The 12,556-nt window shown below is 34.4% G+C and overlaps 1 protein-coding gene across 1 annotated transcript; it reads right to left on the reverse strand.

The window, feature by feature from the left end:
* Nucleotides 1–9,510: 9,510 nt before the first annotated feature.
* LOC110270546 (uncharacterized) lies at nt 9,511–10,304 on the reverse strand. The gene is made up of 2 exons (XM_021120152.2): nt 10,064–10,304; nt 9,511–9,967 (listed from the first exon to the last, which is right to left on the reverse strand). Exons 1-2 carry the CDS (start codon nt 10,203–10,205, stop codon nt 9,534–9,536), a joined length of 576 nt encoding a protein of 191 aa, XP_020975811.1. The 5' UTR covers nt 10,206–10,304; the 3' UTR covers nt 9,511–9,533.
* Nucleotides 10,305–12,556: the final 2,252 nt, after the last annotated feature.

Genomic DNA, 12,556 nt, shown 5'->3' on the forward strand with positions numbered 1-12,556 from the left:
CATAAATTAACCAACTTAGTTGGTCAAGCGATTAATTTATTTATTTGTCTAAATAAATGATAGAAGTTTAAATTTCGCTTTAAAATTTTAAATATAGATCAAATTTACAATAAATTAATGTTTAATTTTTTAAATTAAAAAATACCATAAAAAACTAAAATTAATATGATAAAATGAATTTTAAATTTTTTCTGAAATATGTTTTTTTTTTTTTTTTTTTTTTGGAGATAGATAACCTCTCTAGACATTACAAATTTACCTACACCGGCTACACAATAGTCATTCATATAACACTTAAAAGATTCTATTTAGTGTTTGGCCTTTAATTCTAGGGGTACCTATTACAAAACATAAATGATGGCCACTAGAGCAATTCTCCTAATTTGATTTGATCCGGTTTAGTTGGATAGGAGGTTTCTCATTCTATAATTAGGTTTCTCATTCTAATTTATTGGGGTAATGTTATTTCAACAACAAAAAGTAATTTTAACAACTAATAGTTACGTATTTTTCGTAATTAGCAATAATGCACGTAGTCTGTATATATTGGTGATGAAAAGAAGATTTTGCCTGTCCTTTTAAATTGAAATTAAAGAAACGACTCAATTTTAAAAGTTCATGCCCCATTTTCTTCTCTTTCTTGCTTCTCACTGTTGCTATTCTCCCATAAACTCATAAATCGTTCTTGGCATTCCCACATCCATTTCAGTGAGGACAGTGAGTGGAGAGCAGCCCGACGAGGAAACCGAGGTGATGGAAGGGTGGTGCTCCGCGGGTCAAACGAGGAAGAAGTATGTGAGATCAACGGTCACGCGCTTATCATATAAACAAATGAATATTTTACTTTGGTGGGCCCAGTTTTTGTTCATCCGGTATTTAGGCCCCCTGTTTTTGTAATCCACACCACCATTGATTGGTTATTGGTTTGTTTCAAAATTTGTTTTATTGATACTAAAAATCTTTAAAGCGTTTGCAATTATTTTGCTATATTCAGAATTAGGAATATTCCTCGTTTTAATGCTTAAAAAAATTAGGAATATTGAACTATAAAATATGTTTTGTGGAGAGTTTTAGGTAGTGTCTAATAGTTTTTAAAAGACTAAGATATTTAAAAATAAAGTTGCGAGAACTAAATCGTTCAATAAATCGGTAGAATGATTAATTCAGGGGTTTAATTGGAGTCAAGTTGTGGTAAATCAATTTAATTAAATTTACAATAAAATTATTAAAAATTTAATATATAATTTTAAATATTTAAATTTAATAATTTTTAAGCTAATAAAATTTAAAATTTTATAGAGAGAGTCTAGGAAGCTAGCACTTTTATTAAAATCTTGTTAGTACTTAATTAGTAAAATAAAAGTGAGTAATTCCACACTATTAGATATAATTTCAAATCATTAAAAATACTAAAGATGCCTAATTGATGATTACAAATCACAAAATATGCTAGTTCTCAAGCACTCTTCTTTCACAGAATAAATTATCCATAATTATCATTAAAAATTCATAATCAACTTCAAACATCAAAATTTATAATTTAAAATGAATTCTCAAACAAGCAATTGAATAAAAAACAAAAGAATTTCTTGCATCAATGAATTTACACAGGTTTTTCTATGTGGCATTACAAATTCCACTCTTTTTTCATTTCAAACAACAAAAAATACAAAAATACTATGGGAAGCTCACCTGTTAATATACTCCAACAACAACTCTGTTAGGAAGACAATGAAAAATCTAAACAATGTGAATAATGGACTGCAGATTTAGTCCAAATACTTATAAAAATTAAAATACACTCTACAAATTACCTAAATAAAAAAATTCACTCGGTTATTCTAAAAAAATAACCATCTCAAACCCTAATCCATCAAAACATTTCACTCCAACATCCTCTTCTTTTTCAACCGGCTGCCACCCCCACCTTCATCAATAATCATCCCACTTTATCGTCGTTGCTCGGCTTGCCACAAGCCGCCACCGGTGTCGCTCACCCATAGTGAAAATAACCATTTATTTAAGGATAAAAATAATAATCCGCATACTTAATAAATTGAACATCCAATATATTTTAATTATATATAACTAAACCTAATCCAATCAAAATAATCATCCACATAACAATTAAAATAACCACATCCGCACCCATGCTTCTCCCCCCCCCCCCACGTGCCCATTGATGGATGTTCAGTCCAATAGGTTGGTGGATGGTTATTGTAATTCTTACGAGGATGATTAGTTTAAGTATATATAATTAACAAATGTTAGATGTTCATTTCATTAGGTAGCGATGGTTTTTTGTTGGATTTGGATCTATCTTAAATTTTTCAGATGTCGCAAGGTTGGTGTCCGCGTCAGACGGCGGTGGTTGAAAACGACTTTGAAGTTGTACGGTCTGCTAGGTAGCTGGACGACATACCTGATAAGCATACTGTGATAAGCATATTGTACGTAGAATATAGAACTCGAAAAGAGAGAGAAAGGGTGAACTTCAAGAACCACGTGATACAGTGGTTCGAGGTTCTTGATGGACTCCTGGGGAAGCACTGGAGGAACGTGGGTTTGGCATTTAACTGCACGTTTCTTCTTTTTGGATCTGTTATCCAACTCATCGCCTGTGCCAGCAACATATATTACATCAACGATAATCTTGATAAGAGGACTTGGACTTATATCTTCGGTGCTTGCTGTGCCACCAACGTCTTCATTCATTCTTTTCATAACTACAGAATTTGATTTCTTGGGTCTTCTTATGACCACTTACACTGCCTGGTATCTCACCGTTGCTTTTCTGCTTCACCGCCAGGTATACACACATGCAGGAGAGAGAAATGAGTTAGGCACGACGAACGCGTGACGGAGAGGACGGGGAGAACCGGAGAAGAGAAGATAGCAAGTTTTGGACGTGTATTGGAGATCATGGTAAAATTAAAAATAACCATACGTAGTGTGAATGAGTTTAAATGTTAATACTAATTTTTAAAATTTTTAAATTTGAAATTAAATAATTAATTAATAGTCTGATTTTTAATTTTAATTTTACCTTTCTTTTTTAATTTATTGTTCACATTGTTCATAATTAACATTATTTTTCCATACTTTCTCCTCCAACAAACACAAAAAATCAAGATGAGACTCTTAATATTTGAGGCACAAAAGGGTGATTATCATAGAAATACACCAAAAATTCTTAGCCAGGCAGAAAACAAATTCATCATTCGAGTAAAGTACCATTTGTACCCATGGAAGTTGAAAACGCTGACAAATGTACCCACGAGAGAAGAAAACTACCAAATGTAACCATCAATCGTGAAATCCGTGGGACGAAACTAACCAAGCCTTATTCCGGCGTTGACTCTGTTAGTAACGCATCCTCCGTGGCACTTCCCGGCGTGACATGACTTGGGGCTTCACACGTGGAAATTATAAATACAATTACCTAAAAATATAATTGGATTTCAAAATTATATTTTTTTTAAAAAAAAGAGAAATTAAAATTGAACAGTTATCAAAGGTACACCTCTTCGCGCATTTCACAGAACAGAGGGTAGAGCCCTAAGAGTAGACTGTTCATCCTCTCCACTTATAGAAAATCTCCGGTGCCGATGATAATCTCCGTGTTCAAGAGAGGGTGCTTGTTGGTGTGGATCGTGTCAGCTGTTGGAATTGCGTGGTCTCATCCATAGGTAAGCACTAACCTTCGATTTCTCTGTGATGGTTTTCTGGATTTTTGGTGCATGGTTGTGGGTATGATGTTTTTATTAGGGTGTCTTTTTAGTGGCTATGATGTGGTTGTGAATTCGTTTTCTCTTCTGTATATATGTGTGTTTGCAGATGGCAACTATCCACATTACGCTAGTCATTAGTCATAGAGGAAAATTTGAAAAGGGTGATGATGGGAAACTGGCTTATGTTGGGGGTGAGAAAACAGAGATTGAACGAGTGAATGTGAACACGCTTAATAAGTTCTTCATGAATGACTTAGTAAAGGACATAAGGTACAATGATGTGAGCGAGCTTTACTGGCTTGAACATGGGAAGGAGTTGGATGGTGGGTTGAGGTTGCTTAGACTAGACATGGATGTGGTGAGTATGTATAAAGCAGCCATTGCTAATGGGAGGAGAGTTGAGGTGTTCACCGAGCATCCATTTGACCTTCCTGAGTTCGTAGAAGAGAACAATGAACCCGAACCAGAGCTTGAGATATTAACTGTTAATAGGACCCCAGTGAAGCACAGAACCAAACTGTGTGTTAGGAGACCCCCAACCCCAAAGAAGAAGAGAAAGAGAGTGGTGAAATTGAGTGAGACTGTAGGAGGTGTGCCTGGGCCGGATGCTCAAACAGAGGATGCTGTGGTAGAGAAAGAAGTCTATCATAGTCGAAGAAACACAGAACAACCAGATTTAAGAAATGATCAACCAAATATACCCATCCATTCACCAAAGGTAACCTTCGATGAGGCAACAAGGATCATTCAACTACCGAATCCACCCACAGAATTGAAAATGGCAATGTGGAGATGTGCCAAGGCCACAACCCCTCAAGAGTTCAATGCTGTACTGGATAGGATCAAAAGGGTCAATCCCCATGCTTGGGAGTATCTGAATAGGATCCCTCCAAGTCAATGGAGTAGGAGTGGTTTTAGTTAGTATCCAAAGTCTGACAACTACATAAACAACAACTGCGAATCATTCAATTCTAGGATCAAGAAAATGAGAGGGAAGCCTATCATAACTATGCTGGAAGAGGTGCGGTGTTATATGATGAGTATCATTGCAAGAAATAAGAAGGCGTTAGTGGGTTATAATGGAGTAATCACTCCTGTGCAACAGAGTAGGCTTGAAAAAGAGAAAAGAGAGAGCAATAAGTGGCGGCCGTTTCCCACTGGAGATGATCCTGGAAATGTGTATGAAGTACAGTGCCTGCTTCATAAGGTTATGGTGGATATAGGCAAGAGGACTTATTCCTGTAGGTTTTGGCAACTGACTGGCTTGCCGTGCAGGCATGCATGTGCTGCACTGGCATACCAGAATAGGAAGCCAGAGGAACATGCACATAACTGGCTTTCTATGGGGGCATATAATAGCACATACCAGTACGTCATCCAGCCTGTCTCTAGTCAAGAATACTGGCAGCATGTTGATCTACCTCCTATATTGTCCCCAGTATACAAGAAGCAGATTGGGAGGCCAAAGTTGAAAAGAGATAAAAAGAACGACGCCCCAAAAGAACCCACCCCAGATCCTCATAGGGCCCCCAGAAAGTTTGGCCCCAACACATGCAAGTACTGCCTAAAGGTAAACCATAATTCATATGCTCCCATTACTTGTGCTTTCAATGTCCACAATTTGAAAGTTCATGTTACATGTATTGCAGACTGAACACAACAGCCGTAGCTGTTCCAAGAAGAAGGAAGCAATGGCTGGGAGTGTTGGGAGACAAAGTTCCAATCAACACCCAGCTGCTGAGGATGATGGGGATGAGGCTGCAAGACTGGAGGAGACTCTGAAAGCTGTTGAAGCAGCTGAAGCAGCTGCATCTCAGCCACCACATGTAAGTCTAATGATGTATTTTACAACTTCATTTTAAAAGTTCTTAATCAAATCAATCATATGTGTCTGCTGTTGTAGGAGACCACCCCAGTTCCTCAACCCATTCCTAATCCACTGAGGTCTCCTTCAACTAGGCCACCAACTGCAAAAAAGCCACCAAGGAAGAAGAAGAATCTGCGAAGACCACCACCAACTACTCACCAACCACATTCTGCTCCAGCAACACCAACTACTACTACTCCATTACCCACGGCCTCTGATGTGCCACCAACTGTGACACCTCAAACTATGCAAGCTGCCTCCCAAGGCACTACTTCCAGATTCATGGAATTCATTCCTACTCCCGCAGGGATAGGATCAAGCTCAGGTAGGTGGCCTCAGCCTGCCTTCCGTCCACCACCAAAAGAGAGGTCAACAACTGCACACTTGAAGGAAGGGTCAAGCGGCAGCAGCAACTCCACTCTAATTCCATGAAGCAAGAGTCTTTATATTATGTTTTTTTTTTGGTACTGTGCCATGGCAGTTTATGTTACAATTGTTGGATATGTCACATACTATACCTACAATTGCTTATGTTTTGGTTTTCGGTGTTTGTGCATGGTCGTGGTTGAAAACTCATACCTATAACTTGAACACTTCAGTTTCTCAATTTCTACGTACTTATGAGCTTATTTTGCCTGTATTTCATGTTATTTTGGAGCAGAGACTAAAAATGACTTGAAATTAGTAATAGATAACTTCTGCAAAGTTACAAGTCTTATAAGACTCTATTTGACATTTTCTGGATTCGAGATGTCTACAAACACCAGATACAGAATCGAACATGGGTATTTTTGTCAAACCCTAACACTCAAACTACTTGTGCTCAAAACTCCCTGAGAATCAGATACAAAGTGCAGACAACATTACATACCACCACCATTGACATAATCACAAGCCAAAACCTAACTTTACTAACTTCAGCTTCACACCTCCCTAACATCATGAGCATCTTCAGTTCAGCCTTAGCCTCATTAACGTCTTCCTGCATCTTTCTTTTTGACAGTGTTCTCCTCAAACCCTCCCATTGCCCTTCGATTTCGTCTACCCATGTAAAGAAGTTTCAGTCCGAGTTCTATCCATGGCAGAAAAACTAAAATCAGATACCGATTCAACTCACACATAACAGGGTGTAAAACGGGTTACCTTTCAATTGGGACAACGTATGAACCACTTCCCAGGATTCATCACCGTCCCTGACTGTAACAGCGTCACCCCCAACCCACAGAAACATCTCCCATTGAACTTTCTATCATGCACCCTTCCTGAATTTGAGCTTCCAGACACACTACCACTGCCATTCGAAGTTGGAGTAAACAGTCTTCGCCTCGACATTAGTATAATTTTGAAGATTTTTGTGAATCTAGGGTTATGGTTCTTATTTGGGATGGAACAAGGTTTGAATTTGGGAAATTTTGGGGTTGAGGATACATTATAACGATCACACAGCTCAGCAATCCACGTGTGAAGCCCCCCAAGCCATGTCACGCCGGAAAGTGCCACGGAAGATGCGTTACTAACGGAGTCAATGCCGGAATATGGTTTGGTTAGTTTCGTCCCACGGATGTCACGATTGATGGTTACATTTGGTAGTTTTCTTCTCTCGTGGGTACATTTATCGGCGTTTTCAACTTCCATGGATACAAATGGTACTTTACTCTTAATTATTTCCTTCTTTTTTCTTATAACTCTTTTCAAAAATCAGTATTTAGATGTTCTAATGAATAAACACATTTAATTTCTTCACGGTTTCTTCTACGCGAAGTAGTCATCACCATTAAAATAACAATCCTCTTTTGTTTTTCCTTATCTAGTAACTCTATGTGAACCATGTGAACCTTTAATTCATGCATGTTGCTAACATTAATATAGGCTAGCTATAGCGTTAATTAGATTGAGCAACTGTTAATATATAATTTGATAGTTTAATTTAGATATCTCTTTAATGTAATAATTTTCACATAGAACCCCTGGAGAAAAAAGATCAGAGACGAAGTTTAGAAACTTGCACAAAAATAAATCAATTCATAATTTATTCACTGTCTATCCAATTTTACAATTAGCCAATTGCCTATCGCGACAAAAATCAATGAGTTGTTCTCTCGAATTAATTAAAGTTGTGTTAGCCATCAATCATTCATGATGAAACAATCAAACAGAGATGGCTTCATACTAATGGAAACGTTTCAGATACGCCTGTGTATTTTATTGGCATTTCAGTTCTCCAGCCTTTTTTAGTATTGAGATTTATTATTAAATATTGGAATGATTCAGATCCTAGATAAGGTGGTTGTTGTGAATATTAAGGTAAGAGAGTGTATGTTGCACTTTTCACCAGTTAGGACGTTGCGGAGTAAGATTATGTAAAAATACCCATTGTGGATAACATCGAAGAAAGAAGGGGCACAGCACAATGGCTTCGAGCGGAGTTGAATGAAGAGAGCGGTAGCCAAGCCAACTCAATGAGCCATCCGTAAAATTTTGGGTTGAAACCATGGAAAATGGACTAATTAATTATGTCCATGAGTATGGGAAAAAATTTTATCTATATGAATGAAAATGAAAAACAATACTTATGTCCATAATTGAAATTTAGTTCGTCTAAATTTTGGCTTAAGCTGTGTATTTTTTTTTTAAATGAATCAGTTTGGATTAGGTGGTTATAAATTTTTCTTTTTTTGGAGTTAATGGAGGTGAACTGAGAATTTATTTAAAATACTAATTAAAGAAGAGTAAGTACATATAGAAAAACACAACTAAAGAATATTGTTTCTGTTATTGTGGGTGAATATATTTAAGTAGAGTTTGATGTATGACCAAAAAAATTTTAAAAAGAGCGTTAAAAACGATTTAATTGTTAAAAAGGATATTTAATTAATATCAAAATTATTAATAAAGACAGAATTTTTTTATAATATTTAAAAAAAAGCAGAATTTTTTATAGAAAAATAAATATATCCTTAATTATCTTTTATTTATGTTTTATAATTTTGATGTTGATAATTTATATTTTTCTTAAAAATTTTGTAATTTTTTTATTATTTATTTAATATCATTGATTTTTTTTGTTTTTGTGATGTTTATTCGTTGACATAACAAGACAAAACATCACAAAAATTAAAAATAAATAAGAAATAGATAATTATTTAAAATTATTAAAATTTTAGAAGAAATAAAGAAAATAAAAATAATAAAAAAATAATTAAAGATATATTTATCTCATTATAAAAAGAGCTGGTCATTTTTCTTAATTATTATAAATACTATAAAAAGATTTAATCGTTAATAACTAAATCTTGTTAACAGTCTTTTATAGTAATTGTTTCGAAAAAAAGAAAAAATTTAACAAATTGGTTCTTTTTGAATTCCTGTTGTGACTTTTTCGTTGTTAATTGAACTTTAAGATAATTTGAGAAAATGTAAAGTGGTATTTTTCAAATAAATGAATAAACATTATTGTGTTAATTTTTTACCTCAAAGTTTTTGATTCGTGGTTTGGGGTTGTGCCAATTTCACAATAAAAATAGTTGTAAAATTATAGTAAAAGATAACCTGAGATTTAGTGGTCAAAATTACAGGTGATAGCCAAAAACAGAAGGTGTTAAAAGTTGGAACTATAAATAAAAGTTTGTGGTTGTGTGGCGTATTGAGACATAAAATTAGGCGTGGGTCATTATCGGTGTATCATGTGGGGTGGAATTTTTATAACTTGATTTTGAGTGTTGAGTAAATTAGTGTTTGGATCAGAATAGAGTTCATTCATAATAAAGTGGATTACAAAAGTTGGATTGATCATGGAAGCTTAGCATAACAATTACCGACATCAGCATGCAGTATAGAAATATATTTCCGGTAACGTTACTAATTAAAAGCCCTCCTAATGATGTGACGATTGATCTGTGGAATGTAGCTGGATTGGATAAAAGGTTGGAAGAGTGCTATGGCGATACATTGTCCAAACTGCTGTCGTAGCCGTGGAGACGACACTTCTCCTCGAGGCGTTGAACCTCTTCAGAAAGTGCATTGTTGGCCCTCTCAAGCATCTTTGCTTTCAAGTAGTTGAAGTCCCGTATTTCTTGATCCGTGGTGTGGAGGACTTTTTGAAGCATGTTGTAAGCAACATCTTCCTTAGCATCTATCTCGAGAGGACTGTACCTTCCCTTAACGTGGATGTCGGCTCCCAACGGGTTCCCAGGGAGAACGACTGAGAAAGCATACACGACTCCTGTGTCACGAACACCCAGCTCAGTACGAAAGTAGGAAGGTGGTGGCAAGGAGGCGCCATAGCAAACCTTCTGGAGAAATTCTTCCATGCTAAGGTTGACGGCATAGGCACCGGAAGCAACCTCGCTAGGTGGGATGCAGTTAATCCCTGTGTGAAAGTTGAAAAGTTAGGCGTTAGGCATGTCTTGGAAAAGGGTGTAAATTTAGCAGACTGTGGTATGTATTGAGGTGAAGAAAGACTTACACCGACAAAGAGGGGCCTGACGGCCGTTTTCGGTGACGACGGTCGGAGGGCATTTTGGTGGCAAGTCATCCGGTTGGCCCATTAGCTGCGTCATCTCATCAAGCGCCTCCTTCTCTTTCTCGATTGCCTTTAATCGCGCCATGTAAGAACCAAGGGGCTAGAGCCTGGCAGTTGAAGGCCTAGTATTCGGCGTTTGGATAGTCGATGAACTAAGCACTGGCCTCGTCGAAGGAAGTGAAGAGTCCCATGTTCCTTCATTTGGTGATGACGAAGTAAGTGAATTTTCTCAATTCGGCCTCCATCGTTGTTGGCGGTTCGGCAAGGTGTTTTACGTTCCAGATTTCGAGCAGGTTGGTTGTTCTGATGTTGTTTAGGAGGAGATTGGTCTAAATCAACAAGGGCATGGAGTGGTTTGTTGTTATTCAGGTGAGTATGTGAGAGATGTGAAGATGGTTCTGACAGATAGATTTATTGAGGCTCAGGCCATGATGTGAAGAGACTTTCACAGGAAGATTCTAGAGTTGAGTGAATTTAGATTTTATTTAATTTAAAGTTATTTTTTAGGTTTTAAAAAAGGTTAGTTGAATGATGAGTAATTGTTTGAAAAAAGTAGAATCAGGACGTTTTTGGCAAATGTGTTAAAAGAATAAAAAACACAATTAATTTATTTGAACGGCATAGTTTTTTTTTTTTTGTCTAGTTAATTATTTTTCTTTAAACGCGTACATGAGGTCGGATTTAAACTCTCATTCACCATAAATAATCAATTAGAGGTTTTTTTTTAAATGTTCACCCATCTATATTATTGTACTTTTTTAGATAGAATTTTTAATATTAATTATTTATATAAATGTTTTAATCATGTTATATTAATACGTATCTTTTTATAAGATGTTATTTTTTTAATTTAAATTTTATTAAGAAAGATATATTTAAATACAAAAAAAGTACTAAAAAAGAATACTAAAAAATTATAACGTAAAGAGTACTAAATTTCAACAAATAAGTTTAAATTCTTTTCAAAAAAACTTGTAATCAAAGAGTGTTAGAATAATATGGTTTTGAATAATATAAATTTATGTCTTTTTTTAGTAATTTTTGTTTAATATAATTATAAATAATGTAATTCGAACAACATTTATTTTATTATAATTTATTTTTATACCGATTATGAAACATAAATTACTTTAACACTGATTCACTTTTTATTAAATTTGAGTTTGTAAAATCAATTATATAAAAAGTCTTATTTGTAAATAATAATCCAAATACACATCTAATATGCCTGATCCATTATAGACATTGGAGCTGCTAACATTAAAATAATTTATAATGTCCTAATTGTCTCAACTACTAAGTTCCATGCCTAGATATTATAGTATAACATAATTGGATATAATATATGTCAATGAATTTGTCGTAAAAAAATAATTAAATCGAATCAATTAGATGAATAAATGACACAACTCATTTATGTAAATTATGCGTATGTCACATTAAATTTATTGTTAATCAGAATTATTATAGACTTAGTTTGAATTGACATTTTAGAGAATAATATTTTTATTTGTTAACTTGTTAGATTTCTTCAATAAAAAATTATTTAGTATTTAGAATTTTTTTTTAAAAAAGTATGTATAAACAATACTTCTAAATTTTGTTGGATAGAACAAAATTTTTTTTTTAATAAAACTAAATTACATAACAAGACAACATTAACACATAAAACAATAAAAATCATTCGTAATATTCTTAAACTTAATTACTTAATATGTTATTCCATACTTATGTAATATAGTGTGCATGAGGTCTATTTCCAGCAACAATTTTGTCATTATTTGCCCCGAGAAAAATAGCATTACTTATTTTATTATATTTAAATTTTGTCTATTTCTTTCATTGATTATGCATTTATTAGTATTTTCATATCTGTGACTGCTATGCCACTAATTTTATTGATTACTAGGCTTTTAATTCTTTATTTTGTGTTGTTCAAAATACTTGTAAAGACTACATATAATTTTCATATTATCTTATTTTACTATGAAATAAAATTATATGCCTTTAAAACTAATTTGTAAAAGTGTCAAGTAGGAAAAATTAAATTCAAATATAATAAATAATAAAAAAAAATATTTCGCTCCTCAATGTTACATATCAACTCATTTATTTTATATAAAATAATCTAAATCTCAATTCACGAATTTTAACGAATTTTAAACTCTAAATGAAGTAAATAAAATTAGATTATAAAAAATAAATAAAATACTCGCAAGTTAGTGAGATGGTGGCCCTTTGAGAGTAATTAAAATGACTGTTAGTGAGATGCTCATGATTTTAGTATGAAACTGAAGTGTTTGTTCAAGTTCGCCCAAGAATGATGCTTAAAGAGGATGGTTTGTAGCTTGAGTGGTAGAATATGTGTAATTAATGCACCTGAATGATTAGCACCAGCATCATGTCGTAGCCTAGCCTAACCTGTCAGCTGAATGC

This window comes from Arachis ipaensis, chromosome B4 (assembly GCF_059453495.1).
Source record: "Arachis ipaensis isolate K30076 ecotype BB chromosome B4, ASM5945349v1, whole genome shotgun sequence".
NCBI classification, from domain to species: domain Eukaryota; kingdom Viridiplantae; phylum Streptophyta; class Magnoliopsida; order Fabales; family Fabaceae; genus Arachis; species Arachis ipaensis.